The following is a 20,866-nucleotide window of genomic DNA, read 5'->3' as shown; positions in this document are numbered from 1 at the left end:
CAGGAGCTCTGGAATAATCTCACAGGACTGAAAAATCAAATATTAAACTCTCTGTGCACCACTGACTGTGCCTGTAAGTAGGAGCTGGCAAACTGTGTGCCCCTCTTAGGGTTAAGCAATACTAAAATACAGAATCAAAAAAACAAATTTCACTTGGGTGAAATCTGCTTGCAAAGCACACACAGCTACAGTGCAAAAATCAAACACAGGGAGGAAAAAATCAGCTGTGACACAGGCACACTCCTGAATTCTGCAATCAGTCACATGCTTGCACACGAGGCAGTCAGAAAGAAAAAGAAAGCTTGGTAAATGTGAGGAGGAAAAAGAAAAATATAAAAAACTAGAAAAAGAAAAATTGGGGAGGGAAAGGGGAAGAGAAGAGGTGGAGAATTCTGAGTAACAGCTTGGCTTCAGATACAAAGGGAGCTTTCTAAGCTCCTGACACGTGGTTTTCCAGCAAATAGAGTGTTAGCATGGCCATGGGTTTTTCCAAACAAGGCATTCAGTCAGGAAAATGATGACATCAAATAATGATGCAATAACGAGGCAAATTGCTTCAAATGCATTAGGCTCATGGAAGTTAATTATAATTAATTTTGAAGTCAGACTAAGTAGAATTATTGTTTCAAAAGAAGGTGTTTGTCATGGACCCCACTAAACAGACACAGAGCTGTGTTAAGGGTATGGATTTAAGCTGGAAAAGCACTGCCAAGGGAAAAAAAAAGTAGAAGGAACCTTTTTTAAAAAATAAATTATTTTAAAAGTAATTTTACCTCTGTTTTGCAGCCCTAAACAGGGTGAACAGTGGAAGTGAAACCAATTTCTTCAGCTGGTTTTACAGCCACAGCCACTGAGCACCAGAGCTCCCTGTGAAGGGCTGGCTCCACGGGCTGGGAGTCCACTCTGACTTGCACACAGGAAAGCAGATGGGAGGAGAAAGGAGGGGAAAATAAATTACTTTTATTTGTATTTATTAAATTTGGCCTACAGGCTCGATGTGACTCAGTGCTGAACATCTGGGACCGATCACAGGATCACAAACTGAGCAGGAGTCATCTGGCTCCTCAGAAATAAACACATCCAGTCCCTCTGCCACAACGTTACTTCCTTATTGATAAAATGCAACAGCCATTTTAAGTCCTTTTAATCTCTCCAGCCACAGTTTTTTTTAACTTCTTAGAGGTTTTTAGCATTGTTTTTTTCACTTCAGATGATGGCAAATTGCGTTTGACCTTGGACTGGCGGCGTTTGGGATTGCCCACAGAACCAATTCACCGCTTTCCTCCAGAATTCCCTGGCACAATGGTGGCCTTGCAAGTGCATTTTTGGCTGATTGCATCCCTGGTGAGCAGCGTGGCAGCAGCACAGTCCCTGCTGCAGGATGCAGCCCTGCTGAGCTACATTGACCAGCGTTTTCTGGCTCTGGAGGTACGTGCCTGATGAACCCTTCTGCGGCTAAAGAGGTTTGGAAATGTGTGGATGTTCCCAGCCCAGGGCAGTCTGGACCATGCACCAAATCAGGAGGGTGAATTTCCAGCTTTTCACTCATGAATGAGTAAAAAAAAATCCTTGCTAAAACTTTAACTGCAAAGTTCCCAACTCACCCCATCGTTTTTTGCAGGATATAATTTCATAATATTATTTTTCTATTCTGTTATCATTTGTATTTTTTTTTTTTTTTTCTATTACACCGGTGAATTTAGCTTAAAATTCAAATGTTTATGTAGTAGTGTCACAGGCCACCCTAGGGAGCACTACAAACATATTGTCACATATTCAGGTGTTTATTAACAAGGAGATGGAAATGTAGCAGATATTTTTCCTATCTGCAGGTATCCCTGCCTGGAAGGGTAGTTTAAGACACATTCTTGCAAGCCAGAAGTGTATCTGCACCTTAAATAAACCTTTAATATCTGGGAGACTGAAATGCAGTCCTTTCAATTCCCTGAATTCCTTTCAATTTCTTATATAAATGCCCCACTTCTTGCTTCTTCCTCTGCAGTAAAAAGCTACCAGTACTGCAGAACACACAATATTGGTGTGCTATAACCATATATTGCTTATTTGAAATTATTGACGTGTCCCTGGCTCCTGGCTTGCGCTGGCAGACTTAGAGAGGAGCTCGACTTGCCTGATTTCACCTCCCTTTTTGTACAAAGCCCTCATTAGTCTTATCTTCTCAGCACAGAAGGAGCAGAAGGATTAACCTGATATTCTCTTCCCATTGTGCAGACAGAGATTTACATTTTCTTTGCCACTCCAGGAGAAACTTCACCTGGCAACTTCTATTCCACTAAAAAATGGGGGAACCCATTTGGTGTAAGGGCCACAAAAGGAACAGGACAAAGAGTGAGGCAGATGCTGAAGACAGCACCTGAAATCATTTAAAATGAAAGTTTTGTAGGAAGTCATTTAGCAGCTTCCTGGGGATTTATGGCCTTGTGTGAATGCGGCAGAGAGGAGGTGGAAACCACAAAGAAGGCACAGCTCACAGAGCAAACCAAAGATCTGCTCAGGTTTCTCATCTTCCCAAAGTGCCAGCTGGGCTACTCTTTTCAGGACACCTCTGAAGCAGCTGAGTTGCAGCAGAGAAACCACATTATTTACCTTTGAAAACACTGATAATATGAATTTAGGTGTAAAGAAATAGTTCTTTGGCTTTCTTTGTTTGTTTTGTTGCTGTTGTTTGGTTTTGTTGTTGTTGTTATGCATTTTTTTTTTAACACAGCCAATAATTTATTTTTTTTTTTTTAAAAAAGAAACAACACAAAACTACCTCAAACATAGAATTTTGGTATTTTCATTTTCACCTTTCAGTGGGTGAAAAATTGCCACACTAGATTCTGCCTCTGTCACGAGAGGTGTGTTCATGTGAAGTGTTCATGGCTATAATTTCCTGCAGAAAACCCTTTGAGAGTGCTTCAGCAGTGCTCCCACAGGAGGAGTTCCTGAAAGTTTTTTGGGAAGCAAAAGTCATCAGAGATCATGAGCCTTTAATTATCCCTGGCTGCTTCCATCAGAGCACTTTTCTTTAGGCAGCAAAACGAAGTATCTGGCTGTCAGTAACCATGTTGAGGTTAAAAATGTGGATTTTTGTCCAGATTCTAGGATTTTGCAGCAGTTTGAGATGTTCTGCTGGCACAGACACCCAGCCAGGACTGGGGTTGGGGTGGGTGGGTGCAGGGGCACTGGGAGGGAGCAGCACGGGGTTTAAAGTACGAGTGAGGCTGTGATGTACGCGGAATATCCACGTCTATCCGCGTGTTCTTCCCGTGTTCCCACTCAAGAGGAGGCTGGAGAAATGCAACCAAGACCTGCTGGAGTACGTGGAGGAATTCAGAGAGTTTTCCAAGGCGCTGCTGTCCCGCCTGGCAGCGCTGAAGGCTGGCAAGGCTGAGCTCGGGGGGCAAGTGGAGACTCTGCTGTCCAGGGTGGAGAGGGCACAGAGGGACATCGACTACCTGGGATCTGCCGCGGCTTCCAACGCCTGCCTGGAGGTGCACCAGGACCTGCTGGAACAGCAGCTGCTGGAAGAGGCAGAGGAGAAAAAGAGGATCAAACTCATGCTTAACGCAAGTAAGAGTGTCTTGATGGGACATTGGTGGCTGGGACAGAGATTGATGAGAGAGAGGCATTTTGCTCTTGCTCAGACTTGGTTGTTTATTCTTTAATCTGTGTTACATATATACAGGATACAAGGAGCTGAGTGCACTAATACAGAAAGGTGCAAAATGGCCAACAAAGATCTTCTTCAAGGTCTTTTATATGTCTATTTATATATATTTATATATATTTATATGTCTATATATTTACCCAATTAACAAATGCCCAGTAAATTATTTTTATTATAATTTTCTAATTGTGATACATCATAATATATAAAACATTAATATATATCATAATTACTTATATGTACAGTATATAATAATACTAATTATTAATAAATATATCTAAAATATATATAAAAATATAAATAAATAAATAAATAAATTTAAATATATATTATAAAATATATAAATCTATTACTAATTATATATATTATATGTTTTATATATTATATATAATATATAATATATTATGTATAGAATATTATAATATAATTTATTATATATAATATATTATATATAATATATTATGTATAGAATATTATAATATAATTTATTATATATAATATATTATATATAATGTAATATATTAATATATTATTATATTACTAATAATTATTGAAATAAAAAATTTATAATATGAGTTATAGTATTATAATTGATTTTATTATAATATTAATAAAAAGAATGTATAATACATATTATATATTCGTATATATAATAATTATTTCCAATTATTTTCCCAATAACCCAACACCTGTGAGCTGCACTGCAGCACTTTTTATCCAATCACTCATTGCTACCCAAAAACCCTCAGAAGAAGAGGAAGAAGGAAAGAGACAACACCCTAAATCCTCCATCTTCTCTTCTGTTCTCTAAACTGGTTTAAACCCCAAACTTTAACTTTTTCACTCAGTGACTTAAGAAAACTCTCTAATTTACACACTCACACTTCTAGATTTCTATTTAACAGTTGTTTTCAGGATGTTGTATGAAATTCAGTGTTTTTTTGGATGTCAGAGCCAGCTATCAGAGATAAAGGCACACACTCTGTGCCTCTGACTCCAACATAAAATCAGTTTATTTCTTGGCTCTGAGCCATCCCACGTGTCCATGCTGACACAGGGAGAACAGATTTTGGTTACAGATTATTGCAAGGGGCTCTGGGCCGTGTAAATAGACTTATAAAACCCATGTATATGCAAAAATAATGTATGGGAGAAGGAAGGAGGAAAACACAGTTCAAATATTTACTTTGCAGGAATTCTACTGTGTATCAAATTAATTCTCCAGAAGTTACTTTTTGTTATAAAATAAGGTAAAATCCTCTGAAGGTGTGCTCTTGTAAAGCCCCAGAAAAACCCATTTCTGAGTACTGCAGCTGTACTAAGGAATTAATGGTGGTCTTTGCTTTTTGGACTAAGCAGGGCCAAAAACCTCAACTCAAAAGTAAATTTTTTACTTTTTAATTAATTTTTTAATTAAAAAAATCACTTTAGTTTGAAAATGAGGTGTTATGGTAGCCAGCATGAAGAATATATGCACAATCTATAGTTTTTATTTTTTTAAACAAATGACATTTTGTACTTATCTTCACCTTAAAAGGTTGTGGTACAGGCATATTTAATTTAATAGGTATTATAGGCATATTTAAAGCAGTCTGTTTTCATAGTAGTAAGAAATGAAGAGCAAACAATAAGAAATACAAACTGTAATTTTTTAAAAGTCCGTGAGAGAACTTTAGCATCATCAATTACACAGTTCCACTGACTTCAGCAGAATTAGGCTGATTTAATTTTACACATAAGATTCCAATTTCTTCCTCGAACTTTTCAAGGCAGATGCTTACAGAAGCAATCACCTATTCTGCTCCTGAGCTCTCCTCACACTCCACAATTCAGTGCTCTGAATATCAATAGTTTCTGTTTTCCATTTAGAGAACTTTTGAGCATTTTAGGCATTTTTTTCAGGGAGGAAAAAAAAAACTGGGGATTTTTAAATTGACTGTGTGTGGTTAGGGCACTTTGAAAATTGTATCTTTCTGAGACTTTCAGCTGGGAAAAATTACTTTCCACTTTCCTTAGTTGGAAATTATTACTTTTAACTTTATTGTAGCAGCTCATAGCAACTTTATTTTCAATTTGTTCTCTACTGTCGGTACTAGTCAGATGCTTTTCCCATTGAATTTGATGGCAAAAGTATTCCCTCTGCAGGTTTTTCAGCACTTAGAAAAAATTGGAAGATCCTCAGCTCTAGAAAACAGAAGCAGCTCTGCTTCTATGCTGTTCATATCTTAAACAGACTCTGTGATTATTTTTGCTGAGCCACTTCACAAATCTAGCAGAAAAGAGTTAAGTCCAGCTTTGTTACTGGGCTTGGATCAAGTTTGCACAGAGAATAACAATCAGACAAAAATCTGGTTATTTCCCCTGCAGAGGAAGATGCTGCTAAGGCTGCCTGGGCTTTTTGATTCAGAAGCTTTAATTCCTTTTTTTTTTTAATCTATCTAACCAATAAATGTTAGATTTGAGAAAGCTCTCGTGGCTTGCTCAGGGAAGGCACTTCCAGAGTGAGGACTCCCAGGGAAAAAACCCCACTCTGTAGCAGCAATCTCCAAAAGCTTTGATTAGAGGGTATCAGTGCCCACAAATGACATAAAAATTGCTTTCTACAGGCAGCTGCACTCTTGCCACTGGCTTCAACAGGTTCATATCAGGCCAAATAAGGGGGCTGCTTTTGCTTTCTCCATTTCATCTGCTGCCAGAACTTCCTGCCTCAGAGCTTTGTTTGTCCTGTTTACTGAGATGGCTGCACTCCACTGAAAGCAATTCTTCAAACTTCAAATGCTGAGCCTCCTAATTTATGGGTGCCTGTGGTAAACAAGCTGGTTAATATGTTTTGCAATAGTTGTTGGTTTAGGTGTTTTTTTTTTTTTCCTGGAAAGGATGCTGCTTGATGAAGATCTCAGAGCATAAATGCCTGAGTCCTCACAGGCTCGGTGCTTTCTGGTCTGAAACATCCCTGCAGAGTGCACACAAAATGTAAATTATTAAAATTAATTAAGTTATTAGAGCAGCCACTCGCTCTGCTGCCTCATTCCTTTGAGTGCAGGTGCTGCCAGGGGGAATGGGAAGATAGCCCAGTGGTTTTGCTTTCTGTTATTCTGAACTGTTTTTATTCCTATTTATACTATAAATGCATAAGAAGGAGGTTACCTGAAGACCAGTCCTGAAACAAAAATATTATATATGTGGATAATGGATTTTAATCTGTATGCCTCCAAAAAGAAATAAATCTGATTACTTTACTGTTGGATCTAAACCAGAAGTCAGTTCTCTGAAGTAAAAATTACAGCCCTGTAAAAGGACAGACAAGGATAATCACAAAATCACTAGCTGTGCTCTTGGCCTCCTCTCAGACACAAAAATATCCAAATGTTTTGGATAACACTGGTGTAATAGAACACAACCTAACACTTTATAGGTAGATGAAGACACCACAGCTTTCTTAGCAGCAATATATCAAATAAAGCTATTTTCAGCACCATTTACCACAGCCACGCTGCTGACACCTTTACTGATATATTGCCTCTGGCCTTAGAGATGAATTAAAAGGAAACTAAGTAATTCAAAGAAACTAGAAAATTTACAGATATTCTAATTATCTTTTTTCTTTGCCTTTGGGTATTTCTTTGCAGGTTGTGACCACGTGCTTGCAGGCATTAGGTCCCTAAAGGTGGTTAAGAAGACTGGAGGAAAGCACGGCTCCTGGATGAAAGATCCCGGCAGAAAGCACGCCAAGATTTACTTATTGAGCGGCTCTGTAAATAACGTGTTTTGGGAATTTGCAAACATCATGGCTTTCATGGAAAGCAACCAGACCCTGAAGGCTCGCAGAGTCCCCTTGCCACTGCCCTGGGAAGGAACTGGCCACGTCATCCACCAGGGTTTCCTCTTCTACCACAGACACGGCTCCTTGAACGAGATCATCAAATTCCACATCCAGAGAAGAAGCGTCGCCCACCAGATGCTGCTGCCGGGGGCTGGGAGGATTCCTGCCTACCAGCTCTCTCCACAGACAAAAATAGACCTGGCTGTGGATGAGCAGGGGCTGTGGGCCCTCCACGCAGAGCCAGAGACCGGGGGAAACATCGTCATCACCAAAATCAACCCCGCGGCCATGGCGGTGGAGCACAGCTGGGACTCGCCCTGCAGCAGCGAGGGTGCTGAGGCAGCTTTCATGGCCTGCAACGCCCTCCACGTGGTCTACAACTCTCCTTCTGGAGGCTCCTCCCGCATCCAGTGCGTTTATGATGTTCTGGGAGCTCCAGGTGTCCCCCTAAAGCCAGGACTGCATTTCCCGAAGCGCCAGGGCGGCCACTCCAGCGTGCACTACAATCCGAAGGAAAGGCAGCTCTTTGCTTGGGGTGATGGATCCCAGATCGTTTACAAGCTTCACACCGAGCAAAAAGCTTAGGAATCTTTAAAACAAAAAGTTAAAACCTTCAGCAGCTTTTCAAGTAGATCTGAAAGCCACCAGTCCCAGGCCAACACAGCCATTAATGTGTTTTGAAATTACATTATTCCCATCTGTTACAACTTTCATCCATTTTACATAACTTAAGGATTATGTACCCCAGTAATCTTAATTCTGAATTGAGAATGTATGAAGATTCCATTAATATAAATACCGCACGTGCACAAGCTCCCTACCCCCACCCCCCAAGGCACAAATTAAAGTCTAAGGTTAATTAAAAAAAAAAAAAATACCCCATTTCTGACAGGTTCTCCTCCTACTGAAAATGTTTTCTGCTTCAACACCATGGATATTGAATCAGAAATCCTTCCTGTCCAAAACAGTTTGTCAACCTTCACAGCTCTGAAGATCACAGAAATCCCTCTGGCGAGCAATATGAAATCAAACACTTTCAGGACACTAGCTAGAAGTTTTAACAGGAGAGGTTCATTATCCCACAAAATGTAGGAATAGACACCCCCACAAACATGGCTTACATTTAACATAAAACTCATTAAACCTGTTCCTATTCATTGAACTTCTAGAGTTCATGGAAACTCCACATTTCTTATCCACGTAGCTGTATCCACTGTTGATCCTGCCAGATATTCACTTTTATCAGCTCCAAGTTGCCACTTCTCAGCATTTTTTTGAGCAGACCACTGTTAGTGTGTCGGAAGGAATGTTCTAGGTGAGCTGCTCTGTATCACACACTGCTTTTAAAGGCTCTGCATGTCACCCTTAGGTGGTTTTCTCATCAGGTCTCTTTCAGCACCTACCTGTGAGGCATTTTCCCCAATGTTTCAAGTCACTTTTGTTGATTATAGCAGCTTTCTCATCCTATCCTCCAGGAAAAGGTGGCTCAGATGAGTGCAACAGGTGAGGGCATGGCACTGCTCAGCCCTGGGTTTGAGAGTCACAGATAAACCCCAGGTGTTTTTGTCTCAAAAATAATGTTAAATAATATTAAAAAAAAAATATACTGTGAAATACAGGTATAGACTATTTTTTATATATTTTAATGACAGCTGCATTTGTCTAATAGCAAACAAACAAGGAAACACACCAAAAAAATTCCTCTCCCCCCAAAAAAACCACAAATAATGGTGCTTAAAAAGCAATCCACAGCTTTTCCTACATCCTACAGAAAACCCAGTGTGTTCATTACACTGAGAGAGCTGCTGTTCTGCTTAAAAATATCTTCCAGAAAGCAGCCAAACATCAGGGAATGGTTCTGAAAAGGAGTTCCAGAGCACAATTAGGAGTGTACAGAGTGCTGGGCTGCACCAGTGCTACTCTGCCTTCAGCAAAAGGAACTTCATCAGTCCAAGCCCTCTAATTAGTGAGTGGAGCTCTGTTTCTGTGTCACTGCAGACACAGGAGGCACAGCCACAGCCATCCTGGGGCTGGAAGGGAGGTGGGCTGCCACTGTGGGACCCTGGGATAAAGGCAATACTTGCCCCTTTTATTCCTCTTCTGTAAAATTACAAAATGCAAAATGGCATCAGCCACCTCTGGAATGCTGTGAGAACTTCTACTGGGAAGGATGTGTGACTCTCTTTATTTAAGAAATAAAGCCTCTGGATGTAAATATGGGTTGAGTCTGCTTTTTAGGAAAGGGGTTCTTGGGATGTGGGTGTGTGCCACGTGATTGCAGAGCAGAGAAAGCCCACACCGCTGTTCCAGAGAAAGATTTTAATGTGAAATCCTCAAAAGTTTGGGCAGGGTCATGTCCCTGCATGCTCCTGTGCATGGAGCCCCAGGGGACAGGGCAGGACAGGAGCTGGCATCCTCTGGGCCTCTGTGCCAGCACCACACCAGGAATCTGTGGGAGACCACTGAGGAAAGCTCCTCACTCCTGGAGGTGGAGGCAGGGGAGCATTTTCCAGTCTGAGCTTGGCCTTTGCTCTATTTTATAGTTTTAGGATGAACTTTCCAGCTGCTTTGGTTTCTCCCACTCTCCGTGGGTATTTTGGGTCCCATTCCCGCGCTCATCCGGGAGTTTCACCGCGGACATTTCACCACGGCTGGGACCAAGACAAAAAGCACCTCCTCTCACCTCAGCACTGCTCCCACTCTTGCTGGAGCAGAGCACAGAGCAGGCTGCTGGTCCTGCAGCACGGAACAGGCTGGGGAACGGGCTGTGGGTTGGGGCAGCACACGGATTTCCTGGGCTGCAGCGTCTCTGGGCTTGCAGCATCGCTGACACAGCTGAGGGAGTCACGTCTGTGGGTATGGTCTGCTCTGCTGATCAGGGAACGTCCTTGTAAGAAAAGGACAGCAGCCATTCTCCTCCAGCTTCCTGCTGATGTCTTGAATAGATGTATTCATGATAAATGTATGATTTCATTAATTTTCGTAAGTGATAGCACACAAGCAGATTATTTTTGAGAAAGTCAGAAGAGACATTTGGTTAACTCCCAGATGACAAAGGGCAAAAAATAAAAGACTGTCTGTTCAGCAGCTGAAAGGAAAGAATGACAAATATCTGAACTGAATAATCTGCTCCAAGACAGCAGTCTCCAAAAGGCGAGGACAAAGGACTGTCAGGAGCAGGAGACAGCCATGACAAGACTGCATGAAAGAGGGCATTGACTTCCAGTGCAGGTAGATGCTCTGATTGTTACCATGGAAATGGAATTGCTACAAGGGGATGAACACAGAGGAGTCTTCATGAGGAACAAAAAAACCGCAAATGAGTTTATGACCTCTACCTTCACCATCTAGATAGCATCCATTACTCTCCTTGTTATTCAAGTCCTTTTATGCTGCACTTTCTCCATGTGCTCATTTCTCCTGAGCCACTGGCTTTTGGCTGCTTCAGGTCCTCACCCTCCTCTAGAGGGGAATTCTACACCCTCTGCTCTGACAGCAGGATCATTACCCTCCCAACAAAAGCAGCCCTCCTCGGAGCTCTGGCTGGGATGGAATCCCTCTCCTCCTCACTGGCACTACAGTCACCTCATCCTTTTCCTGCACAAAGTCCTGACTGCCCCTTGCCACGGTGGCCTCCAGTGACAGATGCTCCTCATTCCCCCTGCCCTCCATTCCTTCTGCCAGCTCTTCCACAGAAAGGTGGCTCAGGTCAGGGTAATCTGCAATGATTGCACCCTGTTTGCACTTGGAGCAGTCAGAATTACCACAGACAGAAAGGTTTTCTGCTTTCTCCGTTAATTGACACCCGTGTGATGGATTTAAGCTTTCTGTGCTTTCTTATTTGGGTTTTGTGGGTACCAAGGACCACAGCAACTTACCAGAAGAGCAGAGTGATGCTGGGAGCATGCCAGTTTAACTGGGCTTATTTTTACAGTGCCCATCAGAGATAAGCTTTGTTTGTCAGAAAATAACCTTCCTGTCTCTTGCTCTTCTTCATTCCCACCTGGATCTGGAGGATGAGAGCCCCTTTTAGTATTCACCCAAGCAGCCCCCATATCAGAAAAACACACACTAAATGTTTGTAACAGGAGAGTTTATCACTAAAAAATGCAGCTGCTGCCTGCCTGCTGTCTCCCTGCTCTGTCACCACACATGTTTTTCCCCCTGTGCTGTTTCCCAGCCAGCTGCAGGACACAGAAGTTGCAAAACCAAAACAATTAAAATACAGCTCTCCTAATACTGAAGGAACAGCTCCTCCTGAAGGCAGAAATCAGGACCTGTGGCTTTTCCAGTTGGTTGGAATTTTCTGTGGGTTTGCATATAAGAAGGCAACATTTTATTAGACTTCCACCATACTTTTTTTCCCAGAAAAAGGAATGTACTGAATCCCAGCATCAGTAAAGCTGGAAAAGATCTCTGAGTCCAAACTTTGACCAGGTGCCACGACACCTCCAGGGATGGAGGCTCCCCCACCTCCCTGGGCAGCCCCTTCCAGTGTCCAGCCACCTTTCTGTTGGTGATATCTGGATATTGCTGCCTTCTTCCCTGCTGCTCCTGCTGGCAACGTAAGCCATGGATGTCATTTGTTTGGGAATTTGTTATTGTAAAATTTATCAAAAAGCCCTTGTTACTTTAAATCCCTGTTAAAAATAATTTGGAGCAGGTAAAAACTTGATGTGGAAAAGGTTAATAAAAGAACATTTTTAACTGTTCCCTCTGCAAATTTCTTGCAGATAACTATCTGCTTTTCCTTCTTATTTAGGGCTGACTTCTCCATGGGACTGACCCCATCCAGTGAGTCAGTTCCCACTCCATGATTACAGGACTGGGGCTCCTCTTTTGGCTTTTTGAACTGTTACTTAAGAGTAGGAGAACAAAGAGGGGGAAAAAAAAAATCTGTGGAAAATGTTTTATTTTATAAACCTTTAGAAGTACCTCAAGAAGTAAATCTGAGGTGGCTAATTTTTGAGAGCTGCTACAGACTCTGACCTGGTTTTTTATTTCCCAAAGCTATCTTCATTCAACTAATCTGAAAACTAATGCTGAAAAGATAGGGAATTTTTGGGAGCAGCTGTAGAAATACACACTTTAGGATGTGTGCAAAGAAAAATCCACCTATGTTAAACCTACACAGTCTGTGTAGGTTATTCTGACCTTGGGTAGGGGGAAAAACATGGTTGGATTTACCTGTAACACTCATCTGAATTCAAAATAAAACCACAGCCATGTGAAGTGCTGCTGTCATTTCTGGCTTTACCAGATCAGTTTTTAGGGAGAAATTTCACTCAAACTGTGAACTCAAAAACTTGGTACCCACTGAGGTATTCCCTCACTCCCTGTCATGAGGAGGGCAGTGACATCTCTAATGAACACAGACAGAGGCTCCACTTTTTGCTGCCTTGAGTCCCTGCAGTCAAACCAACAAGTCCAATTTCTCAGTAACAACTCAACTTTTGGCCTGCTCATTTCTATCCAAAATTAATCTGAAAAACAGGCAGAAAAAAAAAAAAAATAAAAGGAAAGGGAGATAACTCAGTGAGGGCAAGAGCAAAGAGCTGCACTTAGGCAGGAATGATTTTCACAGTTCCAGAAGAACCCCAAGCTTCCAAACAAATATTGCAATGCAGTAAATCAGAGAAGAGCTGGTTCCCCACCTCACCCATGGACAGAAATAAATCAAACTGCACTCAGGTTGGACACTGGACAATTGTCTGTCTGCAAGGCCCTGGCACAGACCTGCTGACCCCAGAAATTTCCAGTGACAGAGGACTAACAATTTCCACTGGCTTGAGCAACCTTGCATTTTGTCAGGGGATTGATTGTTGCAGACAGGTAGAGATATTATAAAAGAAGGGCCTTATAAAATATGGTTCATATGCTGTTCTAGCTAAAAATCATAAGAATGAAGGCAGTTAACACAACAGCCTGTTCTTGGAGAGAAAAATAAGTTGCACCTGTGATAGCAAAAGGTCTGTCTCATGAGAATCCACAAAAAAAATATGTAAACATCTATAAATAGAAGTCTCAACACATCCACACCTTTAAACAATGAATTTAGTGGCAAGGAAACTTCTGGTCAATGGGAGTTAAGCATAAAAAACTGTATAAAAGTGAGTTCTGTGAATAAAGAATTGGCTTTTCTAGAGCAATCTTTCTGTATTTGTACATGGGACACTCTGGCTGTGTGATCTGATGTGGCACTCATTTGCCTTTGAAATATGATTGGCATAAAATCATTGAAAAATGGAACATTTTATAGCTCTTATCTGGGTCCCTTTTCCTTTATTTGTGATACCTGAGGTTAGAAATAATATTTTCATTAGGACATCCAAGTAAACATCCCTTTAATAGAGGATTATTGCACTAGCTTGTTCTGTGACCTCAGTGTTAGCCACAATTTTCTTATTCTTAATTAGCAGGAAAAGGAAAGACTCCAACATGTGAACATTAATTGCCAATGCAATGAGTTAGATCATGAACTTCTTATATATTTTTCTTTGCTAGAATTAATCCTCTATATAGAATTTTTTGGGAGCAGGACTGGTCTTGTATTTTGTACTTCTCATGTAATTCCTGAAACTCTTTATAATTATGAACAAATACCCAGGCAGAATTAAGTGATTTTGTGGGCTTTTTCAATATAGATTTTTCAGGCCATTCAATTTAAACAACACGTGTGCTTTATCAGAATATTGAATTTAAACAATTCCTATGACTAATGGCTTTTTGTTTTAAAGGCTTTACAGCGCTGTAAAATCACTGTCCATTTTCTTCAGCTGAGGATTAGGAGATAAAGTTCATCATTTCTTGTGCCCCTTCTGGGTTTGAAACCTGCTCCATGCAGAGGGATGGCTCTCCTCAGAAGAGCTACAAAGATTTATTTTGGCTTTATGCTGGCAGGGCGTTTTCCCAAAAATCAATTTTAACGTGTCTGGAAGCTGCATCCTGCTCCAGTGCCAGCCCTGCAGTGCCACGAGTACAGCTGGGAGAAACAGCTTTGGCAGAGGAGGAACCAAACCTGATGTAAAGCCTTAGCTCCTCTTTATACAGATGCCAGAAAATGAGGAAAATCTCTGAAATCAGGTATTTCAGTGCCATCCATGGTCACCTCTGCAGAGTGTGCAGGACTTGTGTCACTGTGCAGAACACAGCCTCCTGCAAGGACCTCTAAAAAGTTCTATTTCAGCTTTCTAGCAAAAAGAGGAATTCTGCTGAGTGCTATCAATTGCTTGTTTACTCCCCCATTTTCAGAGCTGAGTACACCCAGGAAAAATAAATTTCTTATTGGGTTGTTTGGCCATAAAATGCAAATATAAATTTTCTGGATTAATGACAGCAGCAAAGCCAAAAATGTATTGCTCTAAGTTTAAAGAACTTGCAAACAAACTGAAACAACCCCCAGGGTACCCTGAATCCTTTTGTTTTTCCTTGTGGCATTGGTATCATAAGAAAAACAACATTTTCACATTCTGACTGCATATTTGTTACATTCCTAGTCAGCCCTGTGAACAAATAACTTCTTACTAAATTTCAAAGAAATATTTAAGTCGTGGTTGGTAATTAATGAGAATTACAGAATCATTAAGGCTGGACAAGACCTCCAGGGTCATCAGCTTTTCACCAAACACTGCTGTGTCAATAAAGCCACAGCACCAAGCGCTTTTAAATATACACTTTGAATAAATCTCTTCCTCCTCAAGTTTTAACTCAAAACAATGTTTGTTTTATTAACCAACAGGTATGAAGATCATACTTTTTTCCATCCTAACAATTCAAAATATGTTGGCAATGGTCATATGATTATATGTTTATGTTTTGATGTTTGGAAAACAGAAGAGATCTGATTTTTTTTTAATTTGAGTACTCCCCACCCACCTTCTGCAATATAAACCTCGATAGATTTATCAGTCAGGGCACAGCACTGACATCCAGCTGGGACAATGAAGTTGCAATTTTTATATTAGATATGATTTTACTGACTCCCTCTAACAGAGGAAGAGGGCAAGGAAGGTGCTGCTTATCACATCCACAAGTAAAATTTTTGGTGAAATATTTATATTAACGTTTTCTGACACGACTCACAACACCAAATTAACTTGAACACCGTAAATGTCAGTAGCCATAAACATTGCTTTTCATTTCAGCCCTGCTTGTGTCCAAAATAAAAGAGTTTGTGGGGTTTTTTTGGTGAGGAAATCCAACCTCACATGACTGACCAGAAAAACAGCAAGGAATGCTCATAAACAAGATGATTTTTATCTCATAAAAAAGGTATTTTCTTTAAAGGAATGTGCTGTGTACACAGAAATAGGACCATGATATCTGAGTGATGCACAAGCAAAGCAAAGCAGAAGCTGAATTCCTGTCCTTATTTATTCCATTTCTTCAGAGAAACAAATATTCCATCTGTGTACAGCTGCACTGGGGAAAGCCAGTTTTATGGTTTGGGTTTTATGGTGAGCTAGGCTTTAGGAACCCAGGAGATTATTTTTTTTAAAAAAAAAAGTGAACTTCTTAAATATTTCAGAAAAAAAAAAAAAACCAGAAAAACAATCTTAAGATCTTAAAAGCAGCAAAAAAATAATTTACAACAGCAAAAAATGTATCAAGAGCAGAGCACTTCTAGTGAAAGAAATATCAGAGCCACAATAAAGATGACTGACCATCATTATTTCCTGTTCAGAGAGGATCTATTGGGAGACAGAACCCCCCAACTATTTAATAATATTACAAGTCAAAGAGTGCATGAAGAAGCTGCAAAGAATAAAATAAATCATTATGATAACACACAATAAAAAATAAATTTAAGATTGGATCTGTGTAAAGAAAATTAAGCTGCAAATTACCTGAAAATTCTGGCTAAGAGCCCAAATGTCAACATTTACAGTGCTCATAAATATATTTTTCTAGGATTAATTGTGTTTTTAGTTGAGCTAACAAAGCATGGCAAAGCAAAGTTTTGGTTTTCAAACAGAGACAAGTTTATTTAAGGCTTATGTAGCTGCAATCAGCATGAAATCACGAGAGGATTCCGAGGGCATTGTGAAACACAGATTTGCTCAGAGTCACTCAGAACTGCAGCTGTGGCACTGAAATTGAGCAAAAAACAACTTTTCTGAGAGAGTTTGTGCTGGAATTAACTTGGTTCCCCACCAGCTCCAGTCCCAAGGAGGTAAAATGTGAATAAATGTGAATAAATGTGAATAAATGTGATTAAATGTCAATAAATGTCAATAAATGTCAATAAATGTGCCTCTACCTCCCAAGGTGTAGTCCAGTTTCTAAGCTGGTTAATTTTAAGAAAATATAAATATATAAATTTTAAGAAAGTACAAATATATAAATAACAAGATATTTTCCTGGTTACTTTTAACTTGTGATGGAGTAGAGTGATCAGGATGTGGAAATGTTTAAAAAACATGTTTATATATATATTTTTTTATAATAAAAAACATGTTTACAGCTCAAAGGCAGGGCAAAGGGAAGAGACTCTTTGGGCTTAAAAAAAAAGGAGCAAAAAAAAGGAAAAAAGAAACTTTAATAGTGAAGAACTGCTGAAAACCTGCTGGGTGAACAAAACAGGACTTAGGTGCCAAATCAAATCTTAGAATTATTAATCAGAATGCCTATTTTTATTGTCTATTATTATGTATTATATTTCTTATCATATTATATACATTATTATATATGTTATATATAATAATATAATATCTTATTATTTTTATTATATATATTTTTATGGGATTACAGTTACTTTAACATTTGTTTAGTTTCATTAATGGATACTTCTGTTTAGATTTACAGTTTGGATACTTTATTTTCATAATACATTTTTATGAATCAAGATATTTCAGGACATTATTGATTATTTTCATGGGTTTACTAAAAGAATATTTCAGTTTTATTTGGTGTTTTATAATTTTTTCTTTTATTTGAGGCTTGACTTTTATTTTACTGACTTTGATGTTTTTATGTTGGGTTTTTTTGTGTTCTTTTGGTTTGTTTTTTCCTTTGGAGAGAGGGACAATTTATATATATATATATAAATTTATATATTTATAAATATTTATCATTATATTTATATAAATATTAATATATTTATATTATACATTATTTTATTAATATTTATTGTATTTCATATTACTTATATTAATTTTAATATATAATAATTACATTAATTATTATTTACAATTATATATAATATTAATTACATTAAGTATTATATACATTTTATATAATATGTTATATATAATATATAGTATATACTATATTATATATAGTATATATAATATTATATTAATATATTATTATCGATAATATACATAATAAAATAATAATATATATATTTTATTTTATATAAATAAATCTATAATGATATGTATAATTTTACATATATAATTATATATATTATAAATATAATAATATATAATATAATATAATATAATATAATAATACAAATACATTATATTAATATATATAATTATATATATATTACATATATAATTATATATAATATATTATATATTTATTATTATATATTATTTTTATTCATTATATGTTATATTAATTATATTCTTTATAATATGTAATAATAGGATCATTGTAATGTATCATAATTACATTAATCATTATATATATTTATAATTTATATTAATATATTGTTATCTATAATATATAATAATAAAATAATCATATAAATATGTTTATTTTTATATATAAATAAATATATGATAATATAATGTAGACATATTATTAGAACATATAAATTATGTTATATACAATATAATACAATATAATATATATAATATATTTATTATTATATATTATTTTTATTATTCATTATATGTTATATTTATTAATATATTAAGATATTAATTATATGTTATATTAATTAACATTAGTTAATATGTTATATTAATTGTATTAGCATATAATTAATATGTTTCATATAAATATTTGTATATATATAAATAAATATATATATTATATATATTTATTATTATTTATATATAAATAAATATATGATAATATAATGTTGACATATTAGAAAAACATATAAATATTATATACAATATAATACGATATATTATATACAATGTATATATATTATATATATAATATATTATATTATATACAACATAATGCAAAAATATTTATAATATATCTATATCAATATATCTATCTATAGTGTATTATAACATTATATTAATATACACATATAATAGACATAGTAATATTGTTATTATATATATATATAATTATGAAAAATAATAACGATTGTGTAATGACATTGTGATCATGTTTCTGAATATTTGACGGTGCCCAAAGCCCTGCACCTTGCCCTGCAGAGCTCAGGCCTGTGAGGCTGAGCTGAGTGTGGGGTTGGATAAAGGGGCTCAGGCTGATCCTGATCCTTCTGTCCCTTCTCAGCACCCAGGTCACAGCCAGGGCTGTCCCAGCTCTGTCCCCAACCAAATACACCCAGAGAGGCTCCCTGGGACAGGGGCTGGGCAGAGTTAAAGGAATAAAGTGGGGATTTAATCAAAACCCTTCAGAGGATGCAGCTTGGGCAGTGCAAGAGCCTGGCTGAGGATCCACCCAAGATGGACCCAAGATGGGCCCTGGCTCAGGAGTTTCACACTTTGATAGGTTCTGCTCCATTTCCACATTGGGGTTAATTGCCCAATTGCAGCTGCAGGTGATGCAGTCCCATCCTCCCAGATTGCTCTCCTCAATTCGCTGCTGCTTGTGCTTTTTGGGCCCGGAGCTGCCACGGTGTCCTTGGTTGTGGGGCTGGAGAAGGATTGTTGTGTGTGCCTGAGCTGTGAGGAGAACTTGAACACTTTGTGTGGAGTTCAGCTCACACAGCAATGCAGTGCAGGGGCTGCAAATAGGAAAGCTGAAACTGAAGGCATCAAGTGAAACCCCCCTGCAATGAGCAGAGACATCCTCAGGCTGCTCAGAGCCCCTTCCCAGGGATGGGGCATCCACCACTTCTCTGGGTACCCTGTGCCAGTTTCATCACGCACAGTTTACAATATTTATTTCCTGTTATTTTGTGTGAGAACAGCCACCACCCTGCCACACCGAGCCGAGCAGGGACAGCACCAGGGGGGGACAGCACACAGAGACCCAGCCTGGCTCCTGCCTCCAGGCTTGCAGGTGTGAAAACCTTCAAAAAGTTCACATATTTTTATATAGAATTTAAAAGTTTAATAGAAGGACAATTAGGAGATAAAAATAAAATATACAGACACAGTCAGGTGTCTCTGCATTCAGCCCAGAGAGCACACCTCACTAACAAAGGATTGTCCCTTAAAAACAGAACCCTACTACATATCCATAAATTCTCATACACAATATAAACATTCCTCTGAAGTTCTGGATGTTTCTTTGTTTAGTTTTTAACTTGCCCTCTTCCCAATAAATCAGTTTTCTTGGCTCATTCCCTGATAACAGAAATTCAATAAATTCCTCCCCCAGAGATCTGGTCACTGCTGTCCTCATCTGGATAAGATAATTTAAGAATAGAGGGGGGTCTCTGACCATCTTTTTCAGTCTTTGGGTTATACAAAAAAATAGTTTTTGCTTTAATACTATGCCATAGCTCAACACATACCACTATTTCTAAGTTTCATCAATAACAGAAATAGAAGGAACTATATTAATACTGCAAAGTTTTCTAACCTTATACAAATAACATTTATATTTATATAAATTTATTTTATAAATTTATTTAATAACCTTATTAATACTATACATAATAATATAATATGTATTATTATAAATTATTTATTTAATAACCATTTATGTAATAACCTTATTGATACACATAATAATAATAATAAATGTATTATTATAAATTATTTATTTAATAACCATTTATTTAATAACCTTATTGATATTATACATAATAATATAATATGTATTATTATAAATTATTTATTTAATAACCAGTTATTTAATAACCGTATTGATACACATAATAATAATATAATATGTATTATTATAAATTATTTATTTAATAATCATTTATTTAATAACCTTATTGATATGATACATAATAATATAATATGTATTATTATAAACCATTTATTTAATAACCTTATTGATACACATAATAATAACATAATATGTATTATTATAAATTATTTATTTAATAACCAGTTATTTAATAACCTTATTGATATGATACATAATAATATAATGTGTATTATTATAAATTATTTATTTAATAACCAGTTATTTAATAACCTTATACAAATATCATTTTAATATTTGCGAAAAGCCAATAATATAATATGTATCTATAACACAGGGAAGCTGAACTCAGAGTTTTCCTGCTGTTATGGCCTCTCCTGATGTTTGAA

At 37.5% G+C, this 20,866-nt stretch overlaps 1 protein-coding gene across 1 annotated transcript; it reads left to right on the top strand.

Annotated features, from left to right (window-relative positions):
• The first annotated feature begins 1,052 nt into the window (after window positions 1-1,052).
• OLFML1 (olfactomedin like 1) lies at window positions 1,053-9,683 on the top strand. Its single transcript, XM_005531580.3, has 3 exons — window positions 1,053-1,428; window positions 3,288-3,576; window positions 7,303-9,683. The coding sequence occupies exons 1-3, from the start codon at window positions 1,303-1,305 to the stop codon at window positions 8,079-8,081; spliced, it is 1,194 nt and encodes a 397-aa protein (XP_005531637.1). The 5' UTR covers window positions 1,053-1,302; the 3' UTR covers window positions 8,082-9,683.
• The last annotated feature ends 11,183 nt before the right edge of the window (window positions 9,684-20,866 follow it).

The sequence above is a fragment of the Pseudopodoces humilis genome, chromosome 7 (genome assembly GCF_049639895.1).
Source record: "Pseudopodoces humilis isolate 2021_Gansu_Grassland_sample_001 chromosome 7, ASM4963989v1, whole genome shotgun sequence".
NCBI lineage: Eukaryota > Metazoa > Chordata > Aves > Passeriformes > Paridae > Pseudopodoces > Pseudopodoces humilis.
This window is presented reverse-complemented; position numbering and strand designations above follow the sequence as displayed.